This window comes from Xiphophorus hellerii, chromosome 16 (genome assembly GCF_003331165.1).
Source record: "Xiphophorus hellerii strain 12219 chromosome 16, Xiphophorus_hellerii-4.1, whole genome shotgun sequence".
Taxonomy (NCBI): domain Eukaryota; kingdom Metazoa; phylum Chordata; class Actinopteri; order Cyprinodontiformes; family Poeciliidae; genus Xiphophorus; species Xiphophorus hellerii.
The window spans coordinates 12,409,884-12,431,778 of record NC_045687.1 but is presented as its reverse complement, the minus strand read 5'-3'; the positions used below and the strand labels follow the sequence as shown (position 1 = coordinate 12,431,778).

General features: G+C 39.2%; 2 protein-coding genes across 4 annotated transcripts in view; one reads left to right on the top strand and one right to left on the bottom strand.

Annotated features, from left to right (window-relative positions):
* LOC116735223 (mitochondrial import inner membrane translocase subunit TIM16-like) overlaps positions 1–14,560 on the bottom strand; it is a 120,498-nt gene extending 105,938 nt beyond the window's left edge. For both annotated transcript variants that reach the window (XM_032586958.1, XM_032586956.1), the window contains exons 1-7: positions 14,409–14,560; positions 13,031–13,127; positions 12,275–12,352; positions 11,871–11,941; positions 11,046–11,232; positions 10,002–10,078; positions 2,274–2,324 (exon numbers count right to left, since the gene is read on the bottom strand). In XM_032586958.1, coding sequence (XP_032442849.1) covers positions 2,274–2,324; positions 10,002–10,078; positions 11,046–11,232; positions 11,871–11,941; positions 12,275–12,352; positions 13,031–13,127; positions 14,409–14,468 — 621 coding nt within the window. In that variant the 5' untranslated portion in view covers positions 14,469–14,560. The remainder of the gene's footprint in view (positions 1–2,273; positions 2,325–10,001; positions 10,079–11,045; positions 11,233–11,870; positions 11,942–12,274; positions 12,353–13,030; positions 13,128–14,408) is intronic.
* A 754-nt stretch (positions 14,561–15,314) lies between these two features.
* On the top strand, positions 15,315–20,922 carry dnaja3a (DnaJ heat shock protein family (Hsp40) member A3a). Of its 2 annotated transcripts, XM_032586961.1 has the most exons (12): positions 15,315–15,556; positions 16,216–16,352; positions 17,331–17,414; positions 17,543–17,749; positions 17,841–17,993; positions 18,075–18,222; positions 19,365–19,429; positions 19,558–19,686; positions 19,779–19,894; positions 19,989–20,086; positions 20,210–20,342; positions 20,539–20,922. In XM_032586961.1, exons 1-11 carry the CDS (start codon positions 15,349–15,351, stop codon positions 20,326–20,328), a joined length of 1,464 nt encoding a protein of 487 aa, XP_032442852.1. In that variant the 5' UTR covers positions 15,315–15,348; the 3' UTR covers positions 20,329–20,342; positions 20,539–20,922. The 2 variants fall into 2 exon arrangements, with proteins under 2 accessions (XP_032442852.1, XP_032442853.1); XM_032586962.1 differs by lacking the exon at positions 20,210–20,342 and having other exon boundaries at positions 15,316–15,556.
* The last annotated feature ends 973 nt before the right edge of the window (positions 20,923–21,895 follow it).

The following is a 21,895-nucleotide window of genomic DNA, read 5'->3' as shown; positions in this document are numbered from 1 at the left end:
GACCACTTTTCAACAGATGGGGTGCTAATTGGAGCTGCTGTGGCTCTCCCATTCTCCAGAGACAGTTGCACATCTGAAAGCTGTCGGGGTGAGGCTCTTCCCAATCTGTTCTCCGGGGCCTTTAAAACCAAAGCCTCTGACTGCTGGACCTGATGTGATTCAAAGTTTCAGAGAGAGATAGGGAAAAAAAGGAGGACCAGAGTAACCCTCTAATAACTTAAATCTGTGCCTCAACTTTTGAAGGTCTGAGGTGGTTAAGTCATATGCCGTGTGAAGAGGACAGTGGGTTGAATCACATCTGCACGTCTTAGTTGTCTCTGTGGTAATGAGGGCGGAAGAATAAATCAGGGAGTTTAGGGAGAAGAGAAAGCATTAAGATAGCGGAAATGCAGTTCAAATTGGCTCTAAGGCTGTTTAGCAAACCCGCAGACTAAAGTAACCAAAGATTCTTTTTAGACAGACAAAGAACATTTGTGACAGGAAGGCAACCACAAAGCTTTTCATCTTCCCCTGCTACATTTCACAAGAGTAGAGCATTAAAACAAAGGTCTTTGGCCTTTCCCCTTTGCATGATCTCTTTAGATCTTCCAGCGTCATCTCACAGCTTTTTGGCCCACTGATTGGTCATGGAAGAGGGCTATGTCTGGTGACCCATTTTCGTCTATTTGACCATGTTCTGGATCATCATCCTACTGAAAACCCAAAGACAGCACATCTTTAGTTTGATGTATGAGTTCGAATGACTGACCTTTAAAAATCAGAGTGATGGCATAAACTCCAAAGTTCCCAGAGAGAAACTGACCCACAGAATCACAGACCCACCACTGTACCAAACACTTGGCATGAGCCCAATGATTTATTTGAGCGGTACATTCTCTCATCCTTCCCACTTTGTAAAGAGAATTGAGCTAATCTATTTTATTACACTCTGGACTGGATTTTCTAAGATTAAATACAGATAACGCTGAATAAAACAGTTTGTGGTAATTTATAACTTAATTTCACAAAATGCAACAATGCAGGAGATCAAGAACCTTGCAGTATACATTTCATGCACAATGCATCTAATTCACAACTCCTGAACTAAAATATTTGGGTTTATGACAAAATAGCTGAACAAGTGTCTTACTGCCTTGATTTTGATGTTAAATAAAAAAAAAGACAGATTTAGAAATTGTAGAAGATGATATCCTTTTACCCTGTCACCAGAAACAGTATGCAACTCATTCACCCCTTCAATAGCATCAAGTGATTTACATGAAAGCTCATTTAAATTACATTTGAATTATACTGAATAATTTGTTAGGCAGAGTATTTCAAAGAAAAGCTTCAAAGTTCCCATTGCATGCTCAGACCACAGAGAGCTCCGTTAACTGGCAGAAATCTTCGCTAGGCTTCTCAGAGAGATCTCGAAAGTTTCAAAACAAATAAAGAACGCATGGTTGAGCACATAGTGTAAACAGATGAAAGAGTCCACACATGTACACAGAGCGTGAACACACAAATATGCTCCCCCTCTCATTGCCATACAAGCTGATGTGCCTCCCAGGTATTTCTGGGATGCGATATTTAATATGCTGTGGCATGCTGTGTTTTCGCAGGATTCCTCGTATTTACAAAACCAGAGAGCCCACGAGGCGGGCTGAGCATCCCAGTAATTAAAACACACTGGGAGGTCCACCACCAAAATGTGTGAGAATATTTGCTCTACGGTGAGCAGCCTCTCATGACACTTCTATTTCTTCTCCTCTCAGCTCTGAAACAACTCGACCGCTCTGCCTTCCTGCTGATGCTCGTTGTGATGGCAACCGTTGGCTCAGATGTGGGGGTCAGTGAGAGATTTACATTGAGGGTAAAAAAAGAGGAGTATTTGAGAAAGAGAAGTTCACACTGTATCAGAGAGGGGTGGGTACCGTGGGAAGTTGAGGGCAGGGACTCCACCATGTGCATCATATTCATAAATTAGAGCAAGATGAGTCACTGAGTGGCCGGTGGGAGCTCCCTATGATACTGTAAAAACGTATAGTAGATACATTTTGGGGTGAAAAACAACATTTGCTAATTGCTAATTCCTATTAGCGATGGACATTAGTGATTAGCGTCATTCACCGCTATTGGTAAATGACCACTATTTAGTCATTAACCAATAGCGGTGAATCACCAGTGGTGATTACACCCATACAACAGTGATTTTGAAAGGAAGGACTTTTCTTACTAAGAGACCAAGAAGGTCATAACTCCTCCAATGATTTATCAAAGTCTGGTGGTCTTACCTGAACAGGTGTCAACTGGGCTCTGGGATCAAACACTCGCAACATCTTGTCCTACAGGAGAAGAAAGCAAGATAAAAAACAAAAGAAAAGGGATGGAATGGGCTATAAAAAAAACTTTGTACTGATAAATGAGACATTGTTTATAATGAAAAAAAAACATTTTGAATCAGTAACATTCATATGTAAAGGGATTGCTAGATATATTAAATGTCTAAGTCTCTTGGAGCTCAACAACCTTTCAAACATTGCAGGATCACTTAAAAATTATTAGGGTTGTATTTGGCAGAATAAAGTACACTAAGAAGGTTGAAGTGGAAGGAAACCTAACCATGGTTTTCACAATATTTCACAAATCCAATGTAATGTACATAGAAACATTTCCCCCATTTTTTAAATGGGAGGTTTATGTGCAAGGGGCCTTATCATGGAAATGTCTGTATGGCAGGGACATCATACAAGGTTGCTACTTTAACCTTTTTGATACAGACAGAAAATTATCTGGTCAAAACACAAACAACTTTGCAACAAATAAAATTGAGTGATGCCAGCCAAATGTGTGTGTGATGAGGGTGCACCCTTAGCACAAGGCATGGCCTTATGCAAAGTCCTGAATCAAACTCTCACATGCCTCATGTTGGCATAAGCCATCACTGCTGCAAACAGACTTCTCCACCCCAAAGCACACCAGGACCAAGAGATGTTACCATCATGATAGAAAACCACCACAATCTGACCTCAAGTGTTTAATGCATATATTAGACACTATAGATTGGAAACGCTAACCTCCCATCAGTAGCAACAGCACATACATTTTCAAGACCCTGCAAAGACCAAACTTTAATGTTTTTATATTATGGCCTTGTCTTAGTCGGTTATGAAGGGGGTCGTTGCTCAGTGGGTAGAGCCCACTTTCCTGTCTAGTAACTGTTTTTAATGATGCAGCAACTTTTTTAGCTTGTTTAGTTCAGCATTTCTCAATCCTAGTCATCAAGGACCACTGCCCTGCATATTTTAGATTTCTCTCTGCTCCAGGACTCCTGATTCAAATGATAGCATTAGCACCTACATCCCATCAAGTGCTGCAGATGCTTGTTAATCACCCATTTATTCAGGCCAGGTGTGTAGCAGAAGGGAAACACCTATAACATGCAGGGCAGTGGTGGTCCTTGATTATCAAAATTGAGAAACAGTGATAGTTGCCTGTTACAGTTGCAAGGTAAGCAGATTTCACCAGTAGGCCTACTTATTGAATATGCATATCTGTGAAAAGTTGGATCATTCTAATTATGAATAAGAACAGGAATGAATGGAACAAACGAAAAACAAATAAAAGTCCAAACTTTTTGCATCTTTTCTTACAATGAAGTAATCTTAAACCATTAAAGATTAAGCCTAATAAAGTTTAGATCAGGCCTAAAATATCCAACCGACCCAGCCTGAGCCCTTAGGCATTGTGTCCAAGCCTGATCGGACTCAACTAACATTAAGTATAGAAGTCCAAAGTAAACCTGACATGTCATTTTAATTAGGCTTTTACTGCTTTTGTTTGTAGACTATAATATGACCAAGCAGTGTAACATCTTCTGTTTAACATCTTCTACTGTAGATCTACTTAGTCGCTTGTTGTAACTGCAAGGTGAGTCAAGTGCAACTCATCTTAGATGTGTGATTGACGAGAGCAGAGCTACGTGCACTTTAATTATGCAGTGCACTGCTTATTGGAGTCTAAGGAACATCTGCACCTTACTTTCTTTCTGTTCTCAGAGTAAGCTGCTAATTCTTCTATTTAGACCATAATAAGTTTGACACAACTTGATATTGCAGATTCTCATTTGGATTTCTCTGTGCTGTGTGTATTGTAGGCTCATTAAAGGCACCACAGAAGCCTGACCCGACCATCGAGCAAATCAAATAAATTTCAAATAAGTCTAATCTCTAAAACCTAGATGTTCTTTGTTCTGCATGATGATTACTTTCATTCCCAGACCTGCATTTATAAAAAGATTCTGAAGTTAAATTGAAATAACATAAGGGGCGAGCTGAGGAGTAAAAAGTTTAACATGTAAGAGAGGTCAGATAGCTTGTTTAAGATCGGGATTTCAAATCGCCTTACAGAAAATGTGGAAGAAATTACAGACTTTTCATTTGGCAATAGTATTTTCATGCAACCCAAATAAAAAACTAGAATATTAATGATGCATATTGAAAGTATTAACAAATGGTCCCTCCTCGTTAGTGTAATTCAAACAAAGAACAACAAAATTGCTCAGAGTTTAGTCATTTAATCAGCAAAAATCTCACTGATTCATCGTCGGCAAATAAAATCCAGTGACCTCTCTGTGCCTTCACATGCCTTGACCCCAGTCTATTAAAACACACACACAGTCTCTGCCAAGGCAGCCAATCACAGGGAACTGTATGTGATTGAAAGGAAATGATGCCTAATGGGATCAGGCTGTGCAGGATGCGCGTGTCTGCAGCCGTGTCACTCAATACTGTTGAGTGACTATGATCACAGCAACCGCCTGACACATGGAGCTGATAGCAGGTAATGCTTCTAAGCACTTGGGCTCAACCATGCCACACCTAACATATACATGTCAAAGGGAATCAGGAGGCTGACTATAACACAGAAAACTCCACTTGGACACACTCAACAAGAATCATTGTGATTTCTATCCTGTTATCCTTTCACATAAAAACACATGTTGGAAGAATTTGAACAAGCTTTACCTTGTCTCCACTCTGATCCTTTCTGCAATTAAAAGATGCATCTATTTGCAATTTTTGGCATCAATAGTAAACATTGGTATAAATAATGAACCACTTTTTTTTTTTTTGGTGTCTGACTTGTCTTTGTCTGTGCAGCCCACCCACGAATATAATGCCCTTTGAGGTCTGTCTTCAGGCCTCTGTGACCTGGGAGTAAGCTCCGGGCTCAGAGAGCAGTCCAGGAACAACACACAAACAAATCTCCTCGTCATGACCTTTGGGTAAGACTCCACCTGTTCTTTCCACCAAGCTTTAGTTTACAATTCCAGTAAATTTATTTCTTGCAAACCCAATTAAAAACTTTGAGACGGAGCACAGTGATGGCGCACGGGTAAAGCGTGCGACCCTTATGTAGAGGCCTCAGTCCTGAATGCGGCCATCACAGGTTCAAGCTTCATCTTGTCGACCTTTACCGCATGTCTTTCTCCTCTTTCACAGCCTCCTGTTCTGTTATTTCCCTACCAAACAATAGGAAATAGAGCCAAAAATAAATTCTTAAAACAAACAAAACAATCGGACAAATTGTAGCTTAGAATGGTTCAGAAACTATTATAAAAAATGTTCTTCACTGCGGACTTTCCTTCAATTATGCTTTGGAATAATTAAATACAAATGTACTTGCATAAAAATATAAATATAGCATAGATCCTCACAACAGCCTATTTTATACTACAAAGTCAATTTAATTTTAAAAAGAGCATAAATGATTACATGTCGAAAGTTCTGATGAGTTTGAGTATTTTTTAAAAATTCATCTTATTTCTTAAATACTAATAGCTATGGCAGAAAATCATCCCTATTATGTATTAAGCATTGTTACAGGAAATAACATAACATTATGGCAAATACTTTGCTAGGGATAGATTAGCTGTGGTTTCCAAGCATTCTGTCCATGTCTGCTGTAGTAGACTGAGAATATCAGTCACAGCCCTGATCGTCGACAGGACACCCGGAGTTAAACAAGGAGCACTTCCGTCTCTAGAACATACCAAGAACACACAAATGAATATGGACAATGCAAATGCATGAGCACCTGATTATTGCAACCTTCATCCAACTCCATCACCTCCTGAATGTGTTAGATAAACTCTAAATCAGTTACATTTTCTAAATTGCAAAGAAGTACAGAAATAGCTCAAAAGACTCAAAATTATTGTACTCTGTGATCCAAAACACACACTGTGTTTTACAGAGGTGCATAGTAGTGAGCATTTTGGGTCTCATAATCAACCAAAGTGTTGCAGTGCAAACAACACAAAAAGGAGGACAATATCTGGCTGTGCAAATACACAAATGAGGGGCTTTCATGAACAGAAGTGCTCACCAAACAACTGCACAAATGCACAGACTCAAACAATCACTCTCTCTTATCCCTCTAACAATATCACACATGAAAAACACATACCACCTAAACTCATAAATGCACAGATGGGAGCCCTGCATGGCCGTGTCTGGATTTGTGCGGGTGTGCTTATGCAGCAGCTGTTTAATCAAAGAGGCGGCGCATCACTCTCAAGCTGCCGTTGATGAGTTTTCACTGTGCACCGAACACACACAGACGCTGGGAATCTTCACCCAGCAGCGCTCTCCATCAGTCGCTGCGCTCGTCAAACAGACGGTGCTGCCAGACTGCTGTTCCCAGTCTCCCGTGGTTACTCGGGTCAAAGCCTGCTGAGACTGTAGCTTCTTTATCAAGTATTCGTTACAGCATGGTGTTTGGACAGCATAATAGTTGGTCCTGTTTGTCACTCACACTACCTGTAGCTTTGCCTGCACTTTACAGAATCTCTTTTTTTTTTCCACACATGTGCCATAAATACACCTTTCTTTCAGTCCAAATGAAGCCTGTCATGATTACTGCTCTTTGGGGACGGGGTATTCCCTTCATCTTCCCCCACCCAGGGCCCATGCACCGGTGTTTACCCTACAGAGGAGACGGGGATTGGACCCACATGTTGGCAAGCTCTATTTGCTTTAATAACTCCAATTGAAAGGAGTGAAAGCTGCCCTTTTAGTTAAATGACACCAGAGTTGAACATGGCTAAAAACTTAGAGGCCCCCAAACACACACACACGCCCACGCCTTCTTCTCAGGTGTCTTGTTCTTTCAGGCTGCATCAGTACAGCTTGTAGCTCTGATTAGGATGATTATCCTGTCGGGAATGTCATGGTTTGGACAAATCCTGTGATGGCTGGAGTCATTTGTTACTTGTCAGAGAGAGACAAACTAGGGGCAACCAACCAACAATCATACCTATTAAATAGGTGAACTTGGTACATTTCTATGTCAAAGGTCATTTGTTCTCAAGGATGAGAAAGCATAATTGCACATGGTCTAATGTAGGATCCAGTGGCCTTGTACAAATTTTCCCATCAGCCACTGAGATTTCAGCAAAGCACCAACGCAAAGAGAAGGTCACTCTAGTTAGGTAATAAGATATAAGTCAAAGAACAAACATGAATCTCAATAAAGTAGAATATCAATAAAAAGTTAATTTCAATAATTGAAATCGCCCTAATGTTCCAAATAACTGAATCAAGCTTAACTTTTCTGTTTTAGGTCAGTTAGGATTATTAAATTAAATATAAGTCATAAGTCTGAACAAAGAAAGAGAATTTATAAATATAAATGCATCAAAATAGTACCATTAGAATATTGCATAGGAACAGTAAAAACACTGCTGACTTGACAGTTATCAAGCAGAAAGTCACTGAGACTCAACAAGCATTGTGAACCACAGAAGATCATTGCTAATCAAAAAAAACAGAAAAAATATAGATTCATTTTTTGAACTAATTACTGAAATAAAATATCTTTTCAATTATATTCTCCTTTATTGAGCAGTATCTTTACAGTAACGTCCCACACATTGTACTTATAGAACAATTTTAATAGCTTCTTTCTCTTTCTGTTAATTCACTATAACCTAATGGAAAGCCCATCAATATAAAGAAGGACCTTTTTATCTTGAGCAATAAATTACCCTCTCTTTACGCTTTACGATGTTCAACATAAATATGTGTAAAACACTTGAGCTTTGCAACAGAAAAGTGTTTGACCAAGGAGACCATTGTGAACCACAGAAGATCACAAGGTCAGATAGCGATGAGACAGATTTACAGTCCCGAGTGACTAAACCTTCACACACAGCCTGTTTCCATTAGCTTCTTAATTTCCAAGCAGTTTTCCAATCTCATTTAGGAAAATCTCCTCAGGCCCTTAGTAATGTCTTTGGCATTACTGTTTCACCGCTGTAACAAAACTGGTAATTAAAGTTTTTACATTGAACTGATATCAAAGTTTTTCCCCGTTTTCCTTTGAAAAAGTTTCAATAATTCCTAATCCAATGCGGAATGCCATTCCCACCCTCTTTTATGAGCTTCACCTTGTTGACATTTTGATTTAATTCTCCAAACTGAAAAGGTGTAAATGATTCAGTGGCAGCATCTAGTGGTGACAACCTGTAACTGCAGCAAATGGCTCCAGGGTCCAAATAAACCTCTTAATGAAAAATTATGTTTTTAAACATTTACTTTACTTTCTTTAAATGCTTAAAAAGTTTTTATGCCATTCATATCTTTGTGAGGTCACTCTTGTGCCAATATTTGTAAAAAAAAAATTTTTTTTAAACGTGCTGTGCAAAATGACTAAAGATTGGGCATTTAATGCAATGTATCTCCTGTAAAATTTCATTAAAAAAGAAACTAACCTTTTAATGGAAAAATATATGTATATATAAAGTCTAGGAACTTCATTAGATAAATGTGCACATGCTCAATCTAATACTTGGCTGAAGCATCTTTTAATGAATTAAAACATTCAATCTTAGGCTGAATTTCATTACCATGTTACATCTTCGCAAGCCAGTATTTGTTAGTTTTATGTAAAAAAAAGTTCACCAAACAAATCGTCAGGGAATCTCCAGACAACATATATTTTCTATCAGATTTAGGTAATGTCCCCATCTAAAAAATTAACAACTATAGGAGTTGTTCTTTTGTTGACTTGGATGCGGATCTGGATTCATTAGGATGCTACACAGATCAAATCTGTCTTCATCTTTCAGTTTCTAATAAAAGTGACACATTTTTGGTTTCAAAACTGATTGGTCTTTAGTGCTGTTCAATTAAATGTAATGGAAATCATTTTTACAATACAATATAATAGGTCAATTCAAGAGAAGCAACATGACAGAATGATGTATGTTTTCTGACCATAACTCAGGATTACAGTTATAGAGGTTTTAGGCAGGTATGGATATTTTGTTATCTGACTTGTAACTCTACACTTCAGTCTAAACATATGGTAAAGTAATGATAGTTGTCACATGTAGAAAACAGATTTCTCTGTAGCTGGTTCAGTGTTGCTAACGGCTTTTTGGTGGCCTCTTCGCTTTCAACATGTTAACATAAATTTTGGAGGAAAGTGATGTTTTTATGTCCATGTTTTCCTACATATATTCTTTAATCTTGTCCTATTCATTAGCATTACCTGTGGTTAATAGAACTGATGTTATAAGTGAACTAAAGAGACTTTGTATAAACATGTGAGGGTGTGTATCAAGGTCATTGTCATCTTTTTGTATTTATTGTTTTTACGCATTTTCTCACAATTGCTTATTTTCCAGGATAAATGTCACACTGTAGTAGAGCAAAGTTTTGAAATGATTTATAATACTTTCCTTTTTAACATCACATAATCCTGGCATTTTTAGACAGGTGTGCACAAATCTGAGAGAAAGAGAATGCCAAATGAACATCATCTCTTATAGAGTTAAGGATACAAGACATTAAAAAAATAAATAAGTAGAAGAGCAGCCAAAGCCGGTCTCAAAAAATAAGTCTCAAGATCATCCTAAAAGTGTCTGTGAAACTGTCTATTTGTAAGATAAATTAAAACAAATTTGGCAATGCTCATGTCTCCTGTTTAATCTTGGTGCACTGAGTTAGCCTTACCTTGCTGGAGGATGCAAGCAGGGAGCCGTCCTGCTTCCAACTGAGACTCTGCAACTGATCGCTGTGCTGCTCCAAGGCTGCAAACATAGATGACCAATTTAAGGCGAAAGGGAACAGCACACACAGCAAGATAAAGATCAGACAGGAACGGAAAAAGTTTAGGAAAAAGAGGAAGCATGACAACACGAACAATGAACAAAGAATGACAACAAACACAGAGATGCGACAAAAAAACAATATTCTGAAGACGTCACCACAGGAAAACAAGGAAAAAGGAAGCCAAACAATTCAGAAAAGGACAAAGAGAGAGAGTATGATTTACATAAAAATGTGTGAAAATTTTAAGCATTGATGTACAAAACACTGCTGTGTCAGAAGAGAGCACAGCACAGCGTGCGAGAAGTTTCTTTGTAACACCAAGAAACAAAAAGAAGAAAAATAAAGGGTGCTTCTATTAAGATTTCCTCTTTTTTTTTAAAGGAAGAACCTTATATTTTAGCTCCTTGACCACAAAACAACAACAAATGCAGGAAATGAAAGACTCTGTGGAGGGAGCAGCTCATGAGATGCTGGATCAGCAGAGAGCAGCAGCCAGGTCAGCTGGCATGGGGAGGTGGAGGGGGTGTGCAGTGTTTGTGGTAGGGGAGGGAAGTATGGGGTGGGGGTGAATGAGGCCAGAGTACAGTGAGTGCATCCTGAGGCCAGCCTGAGGAGATTAGCCTCAGGACTGCGAAATAAAATATTACCTCTGCTGCTCCAGCACTTAGACAGAGCCACAGGGCTGTAAAATGTAGGCAGGTCAGTCAGACATTCTCCAGCAAAAAAAAAAAAAAAAAAAGCCAACCTACTGCTTCACTCCAGACCAAAGACATATTTTTGCTACACATAAAAACAACATGAACATGGCACAACGTAGACTTTAACTGACACAGACTGAAGACATGATATATAATGTACAACAAGACAAACTTTCTGAGACATGTAGTTTAATTTTGTCAGGGCACACAAACTTAAATTATGCTAAAGCGTTCTGAACACGATTACCTGCAAGAGGAGCATCTTGCCTGCTGGTGTCCCAAATCAGAGGAGACTTGGCGGTTGCAACAACCAGCAGGCCCGAGGAGGTGGGATGGAAGTGCACAAGCTCGAGCCTGCCCTGACCTGACTGTAGAGTCAGTTCAGGACTGCTGGGTTGCTCTTGCTCTGGATCGCACAAACGCCACAGCTTCACCTTCACACACAGGAGTGTCGGATGTGAGGATAATATCTCCTATGTGTTTTTACTGGCAACAGTCTTAGAATGTTTGACATTCTTCTCCATCGCAGATAGAGAAGAATTCAGGTGAACATATGGTCTTGTCAAGGTTTCAAATGCTGATTCATCGTCTTTTCAGTGTAGGTAAAGCAGGTAGAGGCGATGACTATTGATTTAACACAGGGAAATGTCAGATTCAGGTACACAAGTGATGCTAGAGGGTTTAATTATTAACTTTATTTTTTTATGACACTACAACTAAACTATGACTCCATTCAGATCAGACAAAAACTGTACCATAACATCTGTCAGAAGACAGATGGTCTCAGCAAGGTTTTAGGGAAGTTTTCCAAGGTGAATTAAAATACAATGAGGCCAGAGTACATCTATTATGCATCTTATGATCTATTATGCACAATCATAATTGTGCATAATAGATCATAAGATGTTCCTGATTTTTTGAGAACACAAAAAACTTTATGTCAGGAAAACAACATTTGGGAAAAAAGGGAAATTGAAAAAATATTCTGGAGAATACTGAAGGGTAGAAAAGAGAGATAAAGGGGACAAATAATGGCAAAGTTGGGAAGAAAGTAGGACATTGCAGAGCTTACCGTTTCATCCCCAGAGCAGGTTGCCAGGAGACACTCATCAAAGGGAGAAAAGTCCATGTCAGTCACCAGATCTGAAGGAGGAAAGAAAACTCAAGTTAAAAAAAATGGTATGGGTCCTATCTGTCAGGCTTTTATTTTTAGACACTGTCTGCACTTCTTTATTTTATAAAAACACAACATGTTCTTAACTCATTAAAAATAAGCTACACAGAATATCAGATATATTCCAAGTATAACTTTTGCAGACATTTTTGCTCTTTATGTGCTTTAAGATACTAAATAACTCATAAATAATTGGTAATAATAAAAAGCACATTGTTTTTAAGCACTCTCAAAATCTGAATGGTAATGACCCATGTACTTATTTGCGTCACATCAAATTAAACAAAAACAGAGAAAAGTACCGGAATGGCAGGAGATCTGGGTGACCGTCCATTGGCCATCTGAAGGGCTGACTGAGGTCAGGCCCACCATCCCACCACCTAGAGAGACATGCAGCACATAAAACCTGGCAGAAACCACACCATCAAACCCATTTACTGATACCAAAGAAAAGTTCATGAGGCCTGAACACTGCCTGGGAAAATTGTTCCTACCTCGTTAGCCATTACACATTTTGTCATGTTACACCCAAAAACTTCAATGTGATTAAATAGTATTATAGTTATTTACTGGAAAGAAAGAGATAGAAACTGGAGTGGAATAAGAGCTTCTAGGAACATAGATTTTCAGATCTCTATTCTTTATCAAGGGTATATTTTATATTAGCTTTTGTTCATCTGAAAATGTGTTTTTTTTATTTCAATGTAAGCAACTTTTTTTCATTTTACAAAAATATGGAAAAAACTGAAGCAATTCTGTTTTGTGTTTAGTTTGCATCAAATATTTTTAATAATCAAAAATTTATTTTATGTGCTCTTAAAGGGAGTTTAGACTTATTTTTTGTGCTTAATATGCACGCAAAACAATTGCTTTTCATTTTACAATGTGTAGCTTCTTTTTTACACATATAAGCAAGGCTATTTTAATTTTAAGGGTGCTCAGCAGTCATCAACAATATTTGCTGGGAGATTGGGCAAAATGTCTCTTTCATTTGTAACAGCTGCAGATGTCTGATCTAAAGACAGTGTTTTTATCTTGCCACAAATTTAAATCCATACCAGCCTGATCGGTGTTGAAAGCCACCAGATTGGAGCTTGCTGTGATGTGCCTCCCCTGGCAGGAGAAGGAGCCAGCGTGGACATTGTTGATCCATCCCTACATTTACAGACAAAGAGGCAAAAATAATAATAACACGAAACACATGGGGGGAAAAAATTGTGAGCTTAATGATAGGGAGGAGAGCATGTGACCAAGTTGGTTTCAACAACCGTCAAAGAAAAAGAAGCCAGCAATAAACAGGAAGGATCTAGCTGAGTGTGCACACACTTTAGAGTTTTAGAACGAGCACAGAGCGGAGGAAATGGAAGTGCTCCTTTCACTGCACAGCAGAGAAAGGTCTTACATAACGTTAACATGGCAAGAGCAGCATGTGTGTACAACATGCTCCATTAACTACTGCTAAGCTGCGGGACAAAAACAATAAAAAGCAACACTAACAGTATGAATCCAGAAGGCATTAATAGTTTTGCTCAGGGAACACTTATTTATCGTTTTTTCTATAACGCTGCATGTTGGTATAACTTTGTTTTCACTAAGACCTCAGACATTTCAACAATTTAAGCAAGATCTGCATAGATGATTAGAAACTGGCTCGGCAGTGATGCAAGAGAACGTCTGTTTCCCTCAAACGAAAGCTGGACAAATTAATCTATGAATATTCAATCAAGCAACACCCATTCATCTTTGTTTTCCTGTCAAGCCCCTCCAACCGCTCCTTGCTTGCCTCACTATGCTCCTTACGTCTCTCGTCCCATTTTTGCTCCTGCACTGCGTTTTGAAATGAAAGCACATGGCTGCAGCGTCGGAACAGCTACATGCCTACACGGATTATTGCTTCAGCATTCACAGGAGCAAGGCACCACCAGCAGCGCGAGAAGAGACTGGGGGACATCCACCGGTTGTGGGTGTGTGCGCATGCCAGGCTTTCATTTGTCTGCATGGAGGTAGTAGATTGCATAAAATGCTCCACACACGGGTTGTGCAGGCGCTGTAACCTGGAACTAATGGGTTCAAAGGCATATTTGTATGCAAGACACATGAATTCTGGTCCAGACATGTCGACTACTGAAATTTATACGTATCCTTTCTCCATGAGTGATTGTTAAAAATCAGTAAAACAAAAGCTTAACAATGGGTTTCGTTGCAACATCTGACGAAGGCCAGCTGCTGAAATGCAGCCACAAGGCTAACAAATACATATAAATATGCACTAGTAGCAAGTGCATTCATATTTTTCTCTTTACTACAGGCTCCCAGAGGCAGGAAGTTCAACATCCCTTGCAAGCAGACAGGCAGGCGTTTCTCCCCAAAAGTAGCTCAGCAATTTAGTGTTAGCCAGGAGAACTGGTTCTATCCAAAAGCGGGTTCACTACTCACCTCTTTCTTGGCAACCTTCGGAGTGGTGTTTTTGAATTTGGAGGTCTTAAAACGATTCATATTGCTCTCCCAAATTGACTTTCGTGCCTTCCGGGTGTCTCTGTCGAGCTGGTTGGTACTGCTGAGAGTGCTGCTGCAGCTGACAGCTTTGGCTCTCCGCGCGGTGTTCGTTCGATTTGCTCTACCAACCGAGCCGAACGACTGGGCGGTGTCTTCGATTTTCCCTTCAAACCAGTGGCAGTTGTAGACCTTCTTTTCATGGGGATACAGAAAAAGAAAACAAACCAAAACAATAGATGGATGGATGGATGGATGGACGGACGGACGGACAACAATAAAGTTTGTTTACATTTTTGTGTGTCATCTAATGAAGTAATGAAGTAACTTGGTGTGGGACGAGTAGCCAGAAATTGTACTGAAATTAGAGTGGTATCACTTAGGTAGGTCGAAGAAAAGGGTGTTGTGTATTAAAACTACCCTTACAATTTTTTTTTTCATGACCTTACCAAAATAAATGTAACAAAGTACATACAGCTACATACCAAGCTCTGAACAAAACAGACCACATACAGTAACACAGCTCGATCCCAAACCTGTAAAACAGACCGGGATTTTAGAAGTTTTTGCATGTCTAACAAAAAATGCCACTCACAATATGGCGGCGATATCGACGTACGATCCTGTGGTTAAACGACACGGTGTTCCGAAACGTGCAACCTCGGAGAATAAAACGTTTGCATCAATTTTTTCATGTGATTTGTTTTTGCAAATAAATATATTTTTACTCTCTTTCCAAAAACTATAGTGCTTGATGTATAATTTACTAAAAAGTAAAACAAAAAAAACCGGTTTTTTTTGTTTTTTTTGTTTTTATTTCCTATGCACGCCCACACCGTTTTCCCAGGCATGCGCAGTCTCTCAAGCGGTGGCGACTGTCGGCATGATGGCGTCCTCGGCCGTTCGCAGCTCCTCACGCTGGATTACAGTCATCGTGTCCTCTGGACCTCGACGAGCTGCCGGTTTCGTTCTGTCTCCTGACCATGGAAGCCTCCGGAGTTTTTCTACCGTGGGAGCTGAGAAGTTGTGGCGTGGGGGCAGCTTGTTTTGCGGTGGAGCAGGAAAAGCGTTGACATTGAGAGGGGTGTCAGGTGAGAACTACATCAGCTAAGCTAAAATAAGCTAAGCTACACGTATATAATTTTACTCAAGTGACACGGTCTATAATAATCGGATAACCGCAAACTAATATCTAACTACAAAAGTTATAACGATGAAATAAGGTTTTAACATCTATACATGTACCTCGAACCACCTAAAAGTAGTTGATCAAATGTGATGTAATCAGTCTTGCTAACTTTGCAGTCTTTAAGTGACATTGGCAAAGACGAGACTATTTTGTTTGAACTTTGTTAGCTATTGCAAGTCATGCTTGAATTATTATGTTTGACTCCTCTCCAAGTAAAATAAAGCAAAAACAGCAGTGCCAAATCAATTCTATACAGTTTAGTGAAATCCTGTAACACTACCCTATTTTTACACCCTATTTTTAACCAATAAAGTCCAGTGCCACTTTGAAGTCCTTTTTACTACAGTTACTGATTGCATATATCTTAATTATAAAAAAGAAAAATCAGAACAAAACACTGTTGCAGTATAAGCTTATCGGGATTTTTATAGGTCTTGGGTCTAAGACCCAAACAGAATTGAACCATTTAACCAAGAACTGTGAAAAGCAAGCTGCAGTGCAACTTTGTAACACTTCTAGATGTCATTTACTTACCCTCTCGCTTTTCTGGGCAACTTTCAGATCTGAAGTCGCCCAATGCTCTCTTCACGCTGTCCTTCCATACAAGCGCCTCTTCTGGCAGCAAGCAGGATTTCTATCAGATTCTTGGAGTTCCTCGCACCGCATCCCAAAAGGAGATCAAGAAAGCCTACTACCAGGTTTGATCTCGCCTTATGTGCACCGTGTCTTAGTTGTAACTCCCAATGTTAAGATATCAAATTATAGTGGTAAATGTGGGAGTGCAATATTATTGCTGATTTATGAGTTTAACTTAACATTTGCCTGACTATTTTCTATATTTTCACAAAGTCTTCACTAATGTCTTTAGCTTCTCGGCTATTAAATATATAAGTTGTGGGCATCAAAACAAGCTACATTCCATCCAAATGGCTAAATTTATTACTGACCTGCAGAGCGTGAAAGATTAGCAATTAAAATGTATCAGCCTTCAAAATGATCCATGCAAGCAAATGTGAATTTGCACATATAAATATTGTAGCTAGACTCTAGATCCCTTTTGTTGGTCTACCGTCTGGGATTTTTGTGTCTGTTCAATCCCAAAGAGATGCGGAGCTGCAATTTGGTGCGGTCTAATATCTAAAAATAAAATCACAGCCAGCCTACTTTCATGTTCATAGCTATATTTTAAGCCCAGCAGCATATTTAATTCACATAGGAATCAGCTTGGTTCTGGTAATCTAACAGTCTTATACTTTTGTAGTGTTTGCAGTTAATGTAGAAAATGTAATGAACTGGAACTACATTGAAATATATTACAAGAGGAATTATGAACGAGTCATATCAAAACAGAGACAAAACATGCTATCGGTAGACTAGCTCTTTAGCATATACTTGTTTGATTAACACAAGGCTATCCTGCAGAAGCTCCTTTTGAGACAAAATAGCTCAATTTTTGTTTTTAAGTGTGTATTTTGCCACACTTTAAAGCCTCTTTTATGCATGTGTACATAGCATTGGTTTTAATAAAGTATTGGGCTGATACTCTGTATTTGGAAATGCCCATTCTTATTAATCTGATTGGTACCAGGGGATATAATCCTGATCAGGACATCCATAATGGCAACCTAAGCAAGGATCACAGAAGGTTTTTATTTTTTGTCTTGTTTCGTTCACAGATGGCCAAAAAGTATCACCCAGACACAAACAAAGACGACCCGCAAGCGAAAGAAAAATTTGCACAGTTGGCTGAAGCATACGAGGTTTGCTTTCAGTTTTTACAATAAAGCTTAAATAAATATTTTAAAGTAAATTTCCTTCTGTTTTGGTGGGAAAAATCACATCTATGAGTTTTAATATGGATTTAAACTTTGCTCTTTGGTCTTCTCAGGTGCTTAGCGACGAAGGGAAGCGGAAGCAGTACGATACATACGGTACAGCGGGTTTTGAGGCGGGTCAGGCTGGAGGAGGGCAGCAGTACTGGAGTGGACAGGCCAGCCATGTCGACCCGGAGGAGCTTTTCCGCAAAATCTTTGGAGAATTCTCAGGAGGCCGTGGCTTCGGAGACTTCAACGCCATATTTGATCAGCCACAGGAGGTTAGTGAGATTTACAGAAAGCCAAGCAATGCTGTGATCAGCTGTTTGCCTTTTAGCACCTTTTCTGAAGTTCTCTCTGTTTTCCATGTAGTACATCATGGAGCTGACATTCACTCAGGCAGCAAAGGGAGTGAATAAGGAGATGTCTGTTAACATAGAGACAGCCTGCCAGCGCTGCGATGGGAAAGGCCACGAGCCGGGGACTAAGGTTCAGCACTGCCACCACTGTAACGGGTCAGGCATGGTAATAACTCCTACATAAAATTTACAATTTCTATGCGATTTTAGATTATACTTCTAAAGAGACCTGTCCCACGACCTATAGGAAACAATAAACACAGGACCATTTGTGATGCGCTCCACATGCCGGCGCTGCGGGGGGAAAGGTACAGTTATTTCAACTCCCTGCAACACCTGCCGTGGATCTGGACAAACCAAGCAGAGGAAGACTGTGGTTGTTCCTGTTCCTGCAGGTCAGTTACACTCAAGTATCGCTCCCTATCCTTCACAAAGTCTGTATGGCTAAATTATTTCTCTCTTTCTTTTTATCATAGTTGAGCAGGGAAATTTAGTGGAATACCTGAATCTTGTAACATTGAAGTTAACCATTAACTTTTCAATAAATAAGTAAACTGTTTTTAAAAGCACTTCTGTGCTTTAAAAACACCACTTTATGCCTCTTACAGGTTCTGTTTGCCTTGAGTTTGACTTTTTGTCTTTAATTTTAGTGCCCAATATTAATGGAAAAGTTTCCTGTTTAAAAACTGCCCACAGGTTCTCAATTAGGCTCAGGTGAGGTGAGGAAGAGGGCCATGTCAGAAGTTTTTCATCTTTATTGCCTTAAGTGGCTAGCCATGCAGAGGTACTTGGCTGTGATGGAGCTTTGTCCTGCAAGCACTGCGAAAACAAAATCTTACCAAGTATTTCTGTCTAGTTTCTAGTGCAAATACCTCAATACACTTGGAATAAGACAAAACTTAAGTAACCTTTCCGCAAGATATAGGATTTTGTTTTGAGTAAAAAGCTATTGATAAAAAGTAGTAGTTCATTTGGCAGATTCTTTCCACTACTAACACAAAAGAACATGAAGCTTTCTGTATATTTAACTTGTTTTGAGAAGGGTATTGATTGCTGTGTAAAAATCATTGTCCTTTTGAAAGATCCAAATGTCTTCTTGACCTGAACCACTGTTTGAAGAAAGTGTCGTCTAAAAATTGGCAATAGGTCAAGGAGTTGATTTTGAGCCTCAGCACACAGATCTTTATCAGTCTCTCACAGGTATTCTCCAGGATCACCTGTATGTAGCCTCAGCCATCTTTTCATCAATGTTGACCAACTTCCCTGTTCTTGGTAACCAATGTCATGCCACAGCATAATCCTGCTGCCACCATCATGTCAACTGCACACAACATTTAGCAACAATTCTTTCACTGCTATGCTCTTGTTTTTGTTAGTCAGTCGCATAAAATAAACTACTGAGTCATGGTGCAAAGCTTTGCAACGTTTCTCAGGAACCAGATAATTCAGAGACGGTTCAAATTTTCACCTGCAAGATTGAGAATTCATCCCTTTTTAAAAACAAACTGCTTTATTGTTTGTACTTTTTCCCTGTCAGGAGTGGAGGATGGTCAGACAGTCAGAATGCCAGTCGGAAAGAAAGAAATCTTCATTACATTTCGGGTTGGTATTTACTGCAAAGCCGACATGACTAGAAATGATCTTGCGTGAATTTAAATTTAACAATTGACAGTATAAAGTGTGCTGCATTCAAAATTTAGACTCTTTGGTATAATCTTTATTTTATCCAGGTCCAAAAGAGTCCTGTGTTCCGGAGGGAAGGTGCAGACATTCACTCTGATCTTTACGTCTCTGTGGCTCAAGCCATTCTGGGAGGCACGGCAAGAACACAAGGACTTTATGAAACGCTTAATTTGTCAGTAAGTAGAGATAGCCTTAATCTGATTAAAAAATGATAACTTCATACTTTAACAGTTGAAAGATCCACTGGTAATTTTTCTTTTATCCCCAGATCCCTGCAGGTGTCCAAACTGACCAGAGGATCCGTCTGTCAGGGAAAGGAATTGCTCGCGTCAGTGGCTATGGCTTTGGAGATCACTACATTCACGTCAAAGTCAAAATACCAAAGTGAGACTTCACAGATGTCATTGTTTCTCTATAGAGTTCACTGGAAAATTGTGAGGTTTCCAAAATACAACTTTAAATAAATTTTCTTTTGTAGGACTTTGACAGATAGACAGAAATCTCTTTTAACGAGCTTTGCTGAGGATGAGACCGATGTAGAAGGGACGGTGAATGGAGTCACAAACACCAGCACAGGTATGAAGACCGTCTCACTTCAAGATAGTTTTTTTTTCCCTCCCTCAACTACTGAAAATCCATTACAAATGGGAACTTTTGCAACACAAGTTGTACTTAGTTGCAGTGTTAATATCTGTCCAGGTGGGGGCAGCAGTGGTGAGCAGTCTAAGGGAGGGGAAAGCAGGCATGTCGAGAAGGAAGCAGGGTTGAAAGAGGAGGGCTTCCTCACCAAGTTAAAGAAATTATTTAGCTCTTCCTGACAGCCATAAACCGGGTATGACTTTTTGTGGAAAGTAGTTGCTTTAGACGCGTCTTCATGTGTGCTATAGTATAAAACATGGCACTTCATAGTCATCTGGTCTGTGGCTGTCATAGGCAGTTGTACTTGTTCTCCTTCATTGAATTATACTTCCAACTGTCATATTTACAGAGCAGCAATTTTAAGTTTGTTTTATTTTTGTTGTCCCAAGGTAAGAGGTCGTCCTGGAACTAAGCCCGACTGAGCAAAGAGGACAGCGCAAAGCAAGGACAGTATAAATGTAAAGAATGTCAGAAGACTGAGAGACTTGGAGTGTTGGTTTATTGTTTTGGATGGATGACTAAGAAACTTTCTACCCAGACCTGTAGTGAAAAATCCTAAGGATCATCTTCTCTGTTCCCCTGCTGACGTGGATCTATGGATGTGCCAGTCTGCCAACTACACCGCGCATGGCTACAGAGTGTGTCTTAGCACTCAGTGCATGCTGGTCATCTGCTTACCAAAAAGCAAATAGCTTTTAAGTAATAAATTATTGTAGTAAAAATCTACAAAAAACAGTTAAGTCTGTTAAGGATTAAATCCAGCTAACTCAGTACAATGTGACCCTTGTGTTTTTATTTTTACACTTCTTTACTCAGCTCTGACTGTTGAACATCTGCTTACAGGACTTGACTTTTACTGTTGGAAGGTCTTACGTTGGATAATTTGACACAAGCTTTCCTGAACCGTAAACTGTCAATTAAATATTTTTTGTTTTGAACAGTTCTAAAATTCTATGTAACAGTACTAAAACAGGAATTCAGCCATGTATCATTTATAAACTCTTTCTGTATAGTTTTAAATATATGGGCTGGTTTTAAAAATAAAACTTCCTGTTTTACTTCCAGCTCTTAAGAGTCATTTTTATGTAGAAAATTTCTACCAACCTAGGTGAACTTGGAGCTGCTTGAATGCTTTTCCAGAGTATAAGGTATAAAAAAAAATCAAAGGATGATTTATTTGATCAACATCCGATCATTTTATCGTGGTCATGATCTGTTTTAATAAGTGATTAAGTCGCTATAACATTGAGGCTGTGATACTTCAGGGTTTCTCCCAGTGTATTATAAGACTGGCGGGCCACCAGGCTTTACTTGTGCCCCCACCACCCTTAGCATTACTTAAGTTTTTTTTTAAATGTTTGCATTTTTTAAGATTTTATAGTTGGTGTTCAGATATTAATCTTCAAATAACACATAATTATCAAGTGATATTTTCAAATTTCCTGTTAACTTTAAATATTTAACTCAAAGACAACAGTCTGCTGGATGAATGATTGCGGAGCGCCCCAACCACTGGGTTTAGCAAGTTTTCTGGGGGAAACCTTACACTTCCTTCCAAAATTATACTCCAACTTACACATTACATCCACATACTTCAATGGATGTTAAGGCGTTATGTAATTGACCAACACAAATAGTAAAGTGGAAGGAAAATATTGCATGGTGCTCTGAAACACAACATGTAGAGGAAAAAGAATGCTGCATATGATCATGAACATTACATCCACAATTATAAAAAGTGGTAGT